This window comes from Rhinatrema bivittatum, chromosome 7 (genome assembly GCF_901001135.1).
Source record: "Rhinatrema bivittatum chromosome 7, aRhiBiv1.1, whole genome shotgun sequence".
Taxonomy (NCBI): domain Eukaryota; kingdom Metazoa; phylum Chordata; class Amphibia; order Gymnophiona; family Rhinatrematidae; genus Rhinatrema; species Rhinatrema bivittatum.
This window is the reverse complement of record NC_042621.1, coordinates 256,678,974-256,691,006: the sequence shown is the minus strand read 5'-3', so window position 1 is coordinate 256,691,006 and position 12,033 is coordinate 256,678,974. Positions and strand designations below refer to the sequence as shown.

The 12,033-nt window shown below is 44.1% G+C and overlaps 1 protein-coding gene across 1 annotated transcript in view; it reads right to left on the bottom strand.

The window, feature by feature from the left end:
• The window catches only part of GOT1 (glutamic-oxaloacetic transaminase 1), a 118,525-nt gene that overhangs the window by 67,434 nt on the left and 39,058 nt on the right, over positions 1–12,033 (bottom strand). The window contains exon 3 of the mRNA XM_029610100.1: positions 6,445–6,568. Coding sequence (XP_029465960.1) covers positions 6,445–6,568 — 124 coding nt within the window. The remainder of the gene's footprint in view (positions 1–6,444; positions 6,569–12,033) is intronic.

The window sequence follows — 12,033 nt, the reverse complement described above, 5'->3', positions numbered from 1 at the left end:
CCAGCATCGGCAAAATCAGTAGGAGGCAAATCATCTTGAGCCTCCAGGCAGTGCTGACACAGACGCGCAGAATTCCCTGGCTGTATTGCCCTTATATGGCAAGCACCACAGATTGCTAAGCGCTTAGACTTCTTTGTCACAAGTGCCATACTTCCTAATTTTTCTTGTGCGCCCAAATATGTACGCGCTTAAGTACGCGTGCGCTCAGTACATGCTCAAGCAGGCGCTCAGTACACACAAGGAGGTGCTCATGTGTGAATCATCATTACACCACTACTTGGCAAGAGGGCACACATGGAAGTGCGCAAAAATGCCGCTGCAGCCTATCACACAGCTCGACAAAACCAAGCCTGAGAGCAGGGCCTAGCCAAAGGCTGCTCAACCTCCCGAGTCTACACCGCCTCGGCACCTCACTAAACTTCCCAGAGACATAAAACGGAAGAAGGGAAAGATGCCAATAATGCATGCCGAGGGAGAAGACCCGATAAGGAAGAAATAGGAAAATAAGACCTCCCTACTCTCTCTTCTTTTTACCTGAGCTCAGTCCTCCCTGGCTGAGAGCACAACTGGGTCTCTGGCTATGGGAGACAGAGGGCAAAAGCCTTCACCACAAAGCCTCCCTTGTCCTTTAACTGCTTTGCCTTTAAAAAGGCTTCCAGATTAAAGGCATTCAACTGAGGGAGGAACCCACCAGTATCATGTCAGGAGTTCAAGTGGTGCTATCAAACATCTCCTTTCTTCTCTATTTTCCTTTTTTTTTTTTTTTTTTTTTTTTTTTTTAACACAAGCAATTCCCCCCCCCCCCCCCCCCCTCACCCCAATTAGGGAAATGCATATCTACCATCTGCTGGAGATGGAGAATACTGGCTGGCTGGTGTTAGGGCAGGGCTATATGTCTGTGACATCAGCTTTTACTCTGTCTCTATCTGCTGGTAGAGATGCACAACCCACCTGTGGGGATTGGCCTTCCTGAGTACAGAGTAAACCCGATATTCGGCTAAGTTTGCCAGATATCTCAGCCCCTCCCCAGTACACCCCTTTTTTATCTGGCTAAATTCTAGCCGAGTAACTAGTTACCCGGCTAGAACTTAGCCGGATAAGGGCTAAATATAGTCAGGTAAGCCATTTAGACAGATAACTATTACATTATCCATTTAACTGGCTTTTGAATATGGACCTTGAAGAGTTTAGCCATTTAAATCCAGGGCATTTCCAGATGGGGTTAAGCCAGTAAGGTAATTCAGTAGGCTAGCACTAATTTTCAGTGCAAACTGGATAACTTAAGGTGCACTAACTGTTGTCCTAACATTAGCTGACCAAGTCTGGACCTCCATGACACCAATAATCATCACTATTGGAAAAATTTTAGTTTCTTTTTTATTTTTTACTATTGCCTTATTTTTTTTTTTGTTTCATTTTTCCATTTTAGCATATGCTAAAATGCAGAAACAAAACAAAAAAATTGGTTTGTGTATCGTGTCGGAAACAAATGTCATTAATGTTTTCAAGGTCATTTTAAACAAGTGAACATCCCACCCTCAAACCCAGCAGCCAATGAAGACCTTCACGCCCTGCGTGGCCCATAATCTCCCTCACTCTCTCTCAGCAGGCCAGATTCTCAGATGATCTCACCCCCAGACCAATAGGGTTGCCAACTATCCAAATTTTCTCCGGACAGCATGGATATTTGAGGAAGTGTCCAAAAGCCAGAAGAAGAGCTAAAATGTCTGGATTTACCCCTCCAAGCCAGCTGCAGTCCACCCAACCTGAAAACCTCACCTGCTCCCTGGCTCTCTCTCCCACACCCACCGGAAGACAACGGCGCTGCAGCCCAGACAGAAAAAGAAGTGCCTCAGGAGCAACAGACCAGCAGGGAACTCAAGCTCTGCTGGCAGAAGACTATGCATCCCGTGAGTAGAAAGCCGGCAAGAAGTCCAAGCCTTGCCAGCCAAATGCATGAGCAGAGAAAGGGGTGGGGCCTTTAGCATCTTCCTTCCCACCTGTGGCAGGAAAAAAAGGCCCAACAAGACTGCCAGAATGCTCAGCCAGAGAAGCCCTGGAGTCTGAGAGAACTTGTTGAGTGAAGTTGGGTAGGATGGGGGGAGAGCAGCTTGTGTGTGTGTGTGTGTGTGAGGGAGAGTCAGTGAGTGTGACAGAACTGTGTGTGTAAGTGAGAGAGAGTCTGTGAGTGTGTATATGTAAGGGAGAGCCAGTGAGTATGAAATGTGTGTGCGCAAGTGTGTGTAAGTGAGAGAGAGAGAAAGCCAATGAGTGTGACAGCCTGAGTGTGTATGTGTGGGAGAGAGAGTCTGAGAGTCTGCGGGTATGTACATGTGTAAGGAAGAGCCAGTGAGTGTGTGTTGTGGAGAGAGAACCTGTGTGAGAGCCTGTTGACCAAATTTTAAAAACGGCCAAGCGCGTAAAAAACAGGGGTTACGCGTGTGGCCCGTTCTTGTGAACACCGTGCGCATTTTCAGAGGGGCCCGGCCATGCGTGTCACCCCCATTATGCGCAGAAGTGCCCGGCAGGGGGGCGGGGAGGGGTAGGGCTGGAGGCGGCTGGAACAGCAGCCATTTGCTGCTGTGCTGGGGAAGTGTGCACCGGCGCACGCACGTTGCTGCTGCTCCTGAAGAGCAAAAAGTAAAATAAAAAATTTGGGGTTATATAGGATAGGGATAGGAGGCGGGGAGGAGAGGGGAAGAGGGAGGAAGGTCAGGTCGGTGGGTTGAAAAGTTCCCTCCCAGTCTGCTCCTTAATTGGAGTGGACTGAGAGGCCCAATCTCATCGCCATGCGTAATTTTACAAAATTAGACACACACACCCACCCTGTGCACGCAGATTATAAAATCCAGTTGTCATATGCATGCGGCCCATGGATTTTATGACGACATGTGCGTGCCAGGAAGCGCAAGCACATGGACGCACATGCGCACCTTTAAAAATCTACCCGTGTGTGTGTGGGTGTGGGAGAGAGAGCCAGGGAGTGTAAAAGAGTGTGTGTGTGTGTGTGTGTGTGTGTGATTGGAAATCAAAAGTTCCCAGGTATGGAGAGTTGGGGTTAATTTTTACCCCATTTGTTTTAACTTTTGGACTTTATTTGATGTGTCTGCTGTTTTGACATTTTATTGATGTTTGGTAAATTTTAATATGTTAGTCAACTCAGCAACTGTTTTGAAATATGTATTTTATTTGTGTGGTTTCATTATTATGATTTTTATATATCTTGATTTTATTGGTTGATGTTTTATGAGGAATGAAGATAAAGATGTTTGTTTTTTCCATTATAAACAGAGTCTGGCTTGTTGCAGTTTCCAGTTCAGTTTTTTCTGTATGTTTCTATTTATATTTTATGGTTTCTTTATTCTGCACTTGGTGAGGGTTGTCTGTGTTCTACATGTGTGACCTAGGTAAGGCAATGTGCTGGCATGTATTTTCTGTGTATGGATCTATAGCAGCTGGCTTGTTCTGATCTTCCAATAGGAAGTGTTTTGGTGTTTTACGGCTGGTATAATATTTGCAGTCTTGCATTTTCTTAGGGTTTTATTTTTTAAGTGCTGGCAGTTAGGGGTACATTTTCAAACCTACGCATGGGTGTACATGTGTGCGTGCTACCCGGCACATACTCATGTACGCCCGATTTTATAACATGCAGGCACGCGCATGTTATAAAATGGGGGGGGGGGGGTTTGTCGGCGCATGCAAGGGGGTGCACACTAGTGCATCTTGCACGCGTCGACGTTCGCGGCCTTCCCCATTCCAACCTTCCCACCCCTTCCCCTAACGCGTGCCAGCAGCCTACCGGCACATGATCCTCCAACACAGCGGCAAATGGCTGCTGTGCCGGAGGCCTCTGGCCCTGCCCTGCATGCAGACCGCCCCTTTTGTAAAACCCCGGGACTTAGACGTGTCCTGGGGCTTTACACGCGTCCCTGGGCCTTTATAAAATAGGGCCCTTAGTGTGGTTGTGGTTTGAGAGGTGTACTATATTGAAATTGTAATTCAGTTCAGCTTTTTGGTGGCCAAGCCCACACCCAACACACATTACAATAGGCCTAATACCATATGGATTCCTAGTGTCTTTTATACAGGGTTTTCTTGTTTATTTATTTAGATTTTTATATTCTGCTTTTTTCAGCACTTCAAAGTGGATTACATTCAGGTACTGTAGGTATTTCCCTATCCCGAGAGGGCTTACAATCTAAGGGGGTCATTTATCAAAACACTATAAGGCGTTTTCACATGCATTAAGGGCTTAATGCATGCGATTGCACCATAACGTATGGTGCGATGCAAATCCGAAAAAGAGGTGGGCATGGGTTTTCCATTTTGTGAAGGCGGGAGTGTGTTTTCCATTTTGTGAAGTCCTATCGCATGGCTTTAGCTACACCTTTTTCAGTAGTGTTAAGGCTTGATTGCATTTTGCAATGTGTTCTCAAAGGCCTGTTTTACTGAGAGAAAGAGAGACAGAGACTAGCCATAATGTCCTCAACCTAGATAGGTATTTATATCTCTATGGGAGGCCCACCTAGTAACTCGAGGTGAGGTTTATCTATTAGTGTAGGGGTTAGGGGCCACTTTGACATTCAAAGTGAGACGTACGAACAGAACAGTGCTCTCTTGTGAAGATTTGATGACCTTCGGAGTGAGGAAACTCACCCAAAGATGAAATTTGTGCAATGTTCTCTTAACCTAGCTTGATGTTACCCAGGTAGAGAGTCCAATTATTAAGATGTTTGAGCTTTCATAAAAAAAAAAAAAAAAAAAAAAAAAAAAATAGAGAGACTATCCTTTTTTCATTTATCAGTCAGTTTTTGAGACGGAGAAAGATCTGTTCATCTGTTACAGATTTTAAATCTCAATCGGTGGATATGTTTACCCGCTTTTAACAGAGAGGTTATCCCCAGACTGTGATTAAAAAAGCCTATATAAAGGCTCTATTTGCTAACCAGTCATTACTACTGGAGTACAAAGCTAGACCTTAGAGTATTAATTTGACCTGTGTTGTGCGTTACACAAATTGTGCGAAGGACATTGTCAAAATATTATGAACACATTGGCCAGTTTTGGCGTGACATGAGATTTTTCGTTCAGCACCCAAATTCGTTTTCTCAGGGACACAATATTCAGGACATGGTGGTTCATTCCACCCTATAGATAGTTGCAGATAAGATCTCTGAGAATCTCATTCAAGGCAATTTTCCATGTGGTAATTGCGATATGTGTGCCCAGATTATGGCGGGCTCCCAATGGCAACATCCTAGTTCTCATCGAATAATATCATTGAACTCCAATACTAATTGTGTTTCCACAAGAGTTATCTATTTAATTCAATGTCCATGTAATTTAATCTACATCAGTCACACTAAAAGGAATATACGGATACATTTCATTGAACACAGGAGTTGTATTAAGACGGCTAAAATGACAGCTCCACTAGTAGCCCATTGTTTACAAAATTCACATGCTTTTCAAGAGTTGAAATGGACTTGTGGTTCTTGTGGCCTGGTTTGGCCTCTGTTGAAAACAGGATGCTGGGCTTGATGGACCCTTGGTCTGACCCAGCATGGCAATTTCTTATGTTCTTATGACTGTTTTAGAACAAGTACATTTGCCCCGTAGAGGGGACCACATTCAGGATATCGTAAACAAGTAGGAACAATTTCTGATTTTTATTTAGATATGATGTCTTCTCGGGATCTCAATAAAACTATCAATTGGTATTCTTTGATCTAACGATTGTGAGTAATTTAGGTAAGTCTACGTCATTTCCACACTGCTTATATACTCTTTCACTAATACCATGTTTTCTAAAATCTCTTAACTGAAGAGGATCGACCTGTGAAGGGTGGAAAATTCAAAGAGGAACAATTCACAGTGAGCAATAGGACTTTGGTTAAGACCCACTTTCTGTGAGCTGTGTTAAGTAAAGATTAAGCCCCTGAAGCAGATGACCATCGAAACATGAATTTATGTCAGGGTTTGGTTCATTACATGTTGTGCAAGATAAGTACTTTTCATTTCATATAGGCTCACCCAATCACAAATGACTAATGGACTTTGAGGGATATAAAAGTTAATCATTCACTTCATTTTAGATGGGTTTGAAGTTGTGTTCAAATTATTTTATTTACAATTTTTCTAAAATGAGCAGTCTCGTTGTTCAGGAGCTGTCTGTGTCGGTCCTACAAATTAAATTACAAATCATTAAACTGTAGATATAGTATTCTGAAAGGTTGTTGAACCATATGACCAGTTGACCAAATTTCATTGAATAATTTTGTACACCTGAATGTTCACTGGATTTCTAATTATAGGGCATCTTTGTTGATTACACAAATCAGAAATGTTAATCATCCCTGATTTCAGATCAGTTGCAAACTGCCCTATTTACCAGCTTTTTATTCCAGCCACAGCATAGGCCCCACTGGTTGTGCAAACTCTTACCCCAGGAAGGAGAAGAGATGTAGATTGGAGTATTTATGTTGTTAGTCCCATTATACCAGCGCCTCAGGAATTCAGCTCCAATACGTAGTGCTCCCGTACCGCCCAAACACTGAACACCTCCCACCTAAAGCAGAGTTAGAAAACACAATGTCACATTTTCAGCTCAAATAGTAGCTTCAGCAATTCCTGACTAAAATAAGACCCTACTACTAATCATTCCCACCTCTCTATCCATTCTGCCTCCCATTTTCAAATTCTATTCATAAATAGAAATTTGGAATCATAGCATCAGCAAATGTCATCTCATCCTACATGGCAAGTGTTATCACTTTAGAATTTTTCATTAAATTTGGACTAATTTAATTTATTATAGTTGTACTATAGTGTCTCAACATGCAAACAGAGCCACCCAACAGAAGGCCTGACAAAAAAGCAAGTTTGCTTACCGTAAACGGTGTTTCCGTAGGTAGCAGGATGAATTAGCCATGCTGTCTGGGAGAGCGTCGCGATCCCGAGTAGGTGGAGTTTCCTCAGCTGAGCACAGAGTTTTTGACTCTGTGCGTCTGCATGGTAGTGTTCCCGTGCGGTTCCCTCACCTCTTCAGTTTCTTTGTAGCCAAGCGAGAGGTAAGTTAGGAAGATATGTATGTCCTTTTTGTAACTGTCTAGGGAGGAGGGAGGGAACACATGGCTAATTCATCCTGCTATCTACGGAAACACCATTTACGGTAAGCAAACTTGCTTTTTCCCGTCGATAGCAGGGCTGAATTAGCTATGCTGTCTGGGAGTCCCAAGCTCCCGGGTTGTGCCATGCATATATCTCTTTGGAGGTTTGGACAGCAACCCTTGAAGTGGTAGACAGTCTCATATCTTGAGTGATGATAAGACTGCTGTGCCTAGTGCTGCATCAGAGGTCGTTTGCTGTTGCAGGCAATAATGCGATGTGAAGGTATGACTGGACGACCATATTGCCACTTTGCAGATATCAATCAATTAAGGGAACTTTGTTCAAGTGGGCAACTGATGCTGCAGTGGCGCGGATTTGGTGCGCCTGAAGCTTTGAGAGTAGTTTAATGGAACATTTATTGTAGCAAAAAAAGTATGCATTGTGATAACCAACTGGCTATGGTCCTTTTTGAGACTGGTTGTCCAGGGTCATTCGGGTTAAAGGAAAGGAACAGTTGAGAAGGCCTCGAAGTTGATTGAGTCCTTTTCTTATAGTAAGCTAACACTCTTTTACAGTCCAACATGTGCAAAAGCTTTTCACATTCGTTAGTATGCAGTTTTGGCATAAAAATAGGTAGAGTTATGGTTTGATTAAGATGAAAAAATGTTACCATCTTAGGGAGAAAGATAAGGGGAGTAGTGAACCAAGGCTTGTAGTTCGCTGACTCTCCTTGCGGAAGTTATGGTAATGAGAAAGATAGTCTTCCATGTCATATATTTGATGTGGCTAAAGACTAATGGTTCAAAAGGCGGAAGCATTAGTTGTTTTAGTACTACATTTAAATCCCATGGAATTGGAGGTTTAGTCACCGGTGGGCGAAGTCGTATCATTCCCTTCATGAATCTGGAAATTAACGGATGGTTAGAAATTGGAAGATTATTAAAAGGTTCATGAAAAGCTGCTATAGCACTGATATGAACTCGTACCGAAGTGGTGGTTAATCCTGCTTCGTAAAGTGTGTGCAGGTATTGTAGTAGTTGAATGCCAGTGGATGAAAAGGGGTTTATGTTTTTTGGACTACACCAGTTCAAGTACCGCTGCCACTTTCCCGTGTAATTGCGTCTGGTTGAAGATTTTCTTGAAGCAATAAGAATATCCTCCAGTTGAGAAGATAAACCTAAGGGAGTTAGTATTTGCCTTTCAATCTCCACGCTGTGAGATGAAGGGATTGGTTCATGGGGTGAAGTAAAGAGCCCCCTTCTTGTGTCAGAAGATGTGGAAGATTTTGTAGCGTTATTGGTGGATGAATGGAAAGTCTCATGAGGTACGCATACCAAGGCTGTCTCGGCCATGCCAGGGCGATTAAAATCATGTCTGACACGTCCTGGATGCATTTCTGAATTGTTCGAGATATGAGTGGAATGGAAGGGTAGGCATACATCAAGCCTGGTGCCCATGGAATGAGAAAAGCATCGGGAGCAAGCCTTTGATTGCTGGGATAAATTGAGCAAAAGGCTTCTGTAGCAAAAAGATCTATTGTGGGAAAACCCCACTGTTTAAAGATGTTTTCTGCCACCTCTGGATTTAAGGTCCATTCGTGTGGATGAAAAATCCGACTGAGATGATCTGCTGTCACATTGTCCAGACCTGGAAGATAAGTCACCTGAATTGATACTTGAGCTTTGATTGTCCAATATAGAATTCATGTTGCTTCCTGACAGAGTCCAGGAACCAGACCCTCCTTCCTTGTTTATGTAAAACATGGCTACCTGGTTGTGGGTATATACCATGAGGCTTGATCCCCGTATCTGAGCCGAGAACGTTTGAAGTGCCATCCAAATGGCTCGCAATTCTAAGAGATTGATTTTATATGTAGATTCCTGAGGGGTCCACAGACCCTGAGTTTTCAGGTTGCCGAGATGGGCTCCCCAACCTTTGTTGGAGACATCTGTGGTCAGAGTGATCTGATGAGGAGATAAGCGGAATGGGGCTCCCAAGGAAAGGTTTTTGGGAAGAAGCCACCATCGAATGTCCTCCATTGCGTTCGTAATTTGAATTCTGGAGCTGAGTGGCTGTAGGAATTGAGACCATTGAGTCTTTAAACCCCATTGTAAGCCGCGCATGTGAAGTCTGGTGTGAGGAACCACATAGATCGCTGCTGCCATATGACCTAGAAGTTGAAGAACCTGGCATGCTGATGCCTGGTTTCTGTAGAGAAGGCTGTGGGCCAATGATTGTAGGTTCCGTATCCTGTCTAGAGGAAGGTACGCTCTCTGTTCTACCGTATTTATGAGAGCGCCTATGAACTGAAATAGTTGAGTTTGTTGAAGGTGAAACTTCTCGAAATTAATAAGAAATCCCAACCTCTGAAGGCATTCGATCATGCGTAACGTATGATCTCTCAGTGTAGACTGATCCGATGCTACTATTAACCAGTGGTCCAGATAAGGAAAAATTTTGGATCGAAAGTTTCCTGAGGTGAGCCACCACCACTGCTAGACATTTTGTGAATACCCTTGGGGCTGAAGATAGGCCAAATGGGAGAACCTGGAATTTGTAATGTATATTCTGAACTTGGAAACAAAAGTAACGCCAAGAAGATGGGTGAATTGGTATATGGGAATATGCATCCTTCAGGTCGATGGAACACAGCCAATCGTTGGGCTGAATCAGCAGTAGGATATTTTTGAGAGAAGTCATTTTGAATTTCTCTCTGTATATGTTTGTTGAGTAGTCATAGATCCAGAATGGGTCGTAGACCTCCTGACTTCTTTGGAATAAGGAAGTATTGGGAATAAAAACCCAGATGATGTTGATGAGGAGGGATGGTCTGTATAGATTGTTGAATTTTTAGGTTGTTCAATTCCGCTGTGAAGGATATGGACTGGGATTGTATCATTCTCTTCGGAGGAATATGAGGAAGAGAAGGAGTGGATTGAAAGTTTAGAGGGTAACAGTCTTTGATGATGTTTAGTACCCACTGGTCTGAGGTGATGGATTCCCAATTGTGGAGAAAAAATTGAAGGTGTCCTCCTATGAATACTGGTAGTGGTGGTGGCTATATTAATTTCAAAAAGAGGAAACTTGTTTTTGTTGAAGAGCTGGTGTTTGCTTTAATTGCCTTTGTTGTCTGGCATGACCCCTAGAAACAGGTGGAGCTGTGTTCCTTGGTGGGACATATAGTTAAGGTCTGTACTGGGAATATGGTCTATTGTATGGTCTCGTATAATACCGACGACGATAAGAATAAAATCGATGTTGAGATTTGTGAGACTCTGCAGGTGTTGGAAGGGAAAGTACAGCTGCACTTTATTCCTTCAAATGGGAGACTGTGTCACCAAATTTATCTCCAAAGAGATTGTCTCCTGTGCATGGAATATCGGTGAGTTTCTCATGGACATCAGGACGAATTGCGCTGGCTCTGAGCCAAGCGATACAAGTCTGGCCGCTATAGCCGAAGCGGACGCTCTTGCCGATGATTCGAATGACTCGTAAATGGACCGTAGTAAATGTCTGAGACCTTCTTCAATATCCAAGAAAGACTGTGGAAGTGTGTTGTCCTCCGATAGTAAGAGTGGACGCAGCTTTTGGAGTGATTCAAAGAGGTACTACATAGTGTAGAACTGATGATGCTGTATTCTGTTTGTGGTAAACAATAATGGTGCAGTGCCTCTGTTTATCATATAGTACACTCACAACCAGAGGACCTATATCAACCCAATCTCCATACAATATTATTTTATTAAATATATTCATACAATTTTTCAACCTCTCCTAATACATAGGAACACCTATCTAAGCGGTACATACATTAAAACTCCATAACCCATACATTACCCTCCATTCACACACTACTCATGCATACCCAAATTATACACACAATTCATAAAATACCCAACATGATCCTCAATTACACTTAATTGAACCCCCATAAACATTTAGGGGTAGATTTTCAAACCGCGCGATTTGGCCTACTTTTGCTGGCGCATCAGGCGCAAGCAAAAGTACGCTGGATTTTAGTAGATACGCGCGGAGCCGCGCATATCCGCTAAAATCCGGGATCGGCGCGCACAAGGCTATGGATTCTGTATAGCCAGCGCGCGAGGAGCCGCGCAGCTACCTCCGTTCCCTCTGAGGCCGCTCCGAAATCGGAGCGGCCTCGGAGGGAACTTTTTTTTTGCCCTCCCCTCACCTTCCCCTCCCTTCCCCTACCTAACCCACCCGCCCGGCCCTGTCTAAACCCCATCCTTACCTTTGTCGGGGGATTTACGCCTCCCTCTGGGAGGCGTAAATCCCCGCGCGCCGGGACGCAACCTGGGGGCAGGTACGGAGGGCGCGGCCACGCCCCCGGACCGCCCCGGGCCATAACCACGCCCCCGTACCCGCCCCCAAAACGCTGCCGACACACCCCCTAAACGCCGCGACGACCGGGCCCGCCCCAGACACGCCCCCCTCGGAGAACCCCGGGACTTACGTGAGTCCCGGGGCTCTGCGCGCGCCGGTAGGCCTATGTAAAATAGGCTCACCGGCGCGCAGGGCCCTGCTCGCCTAAATCCGCCCGGATTTGGGCGGATTTAGGCGAGCAGGGCTCTTAAAATCCGCCCCTTACAGCGTGTAGTGTTCTACCTCACAATATTTTACCAATCAACCAACATGATCATAAATTGCACTTATTTTAACCCCTATAAATATTTGCAACGTGTAGTATTCTACCTCACAGTATTTTACCAACCATAATACTTAAAAAATAGCTGTTTTTACATGAAAATTAAATACCACCGACGAAGATCTCGTTTCTCCCGTTCATGCGGGCTTCTTCAGGGTTTAAATAAACAAACGCAACTCTATTATCATGTTGATGTGCATCATGTAACTGACTTCTGATGCCGTATATTCATAAACGATTGCACTCTTCTTTATGAT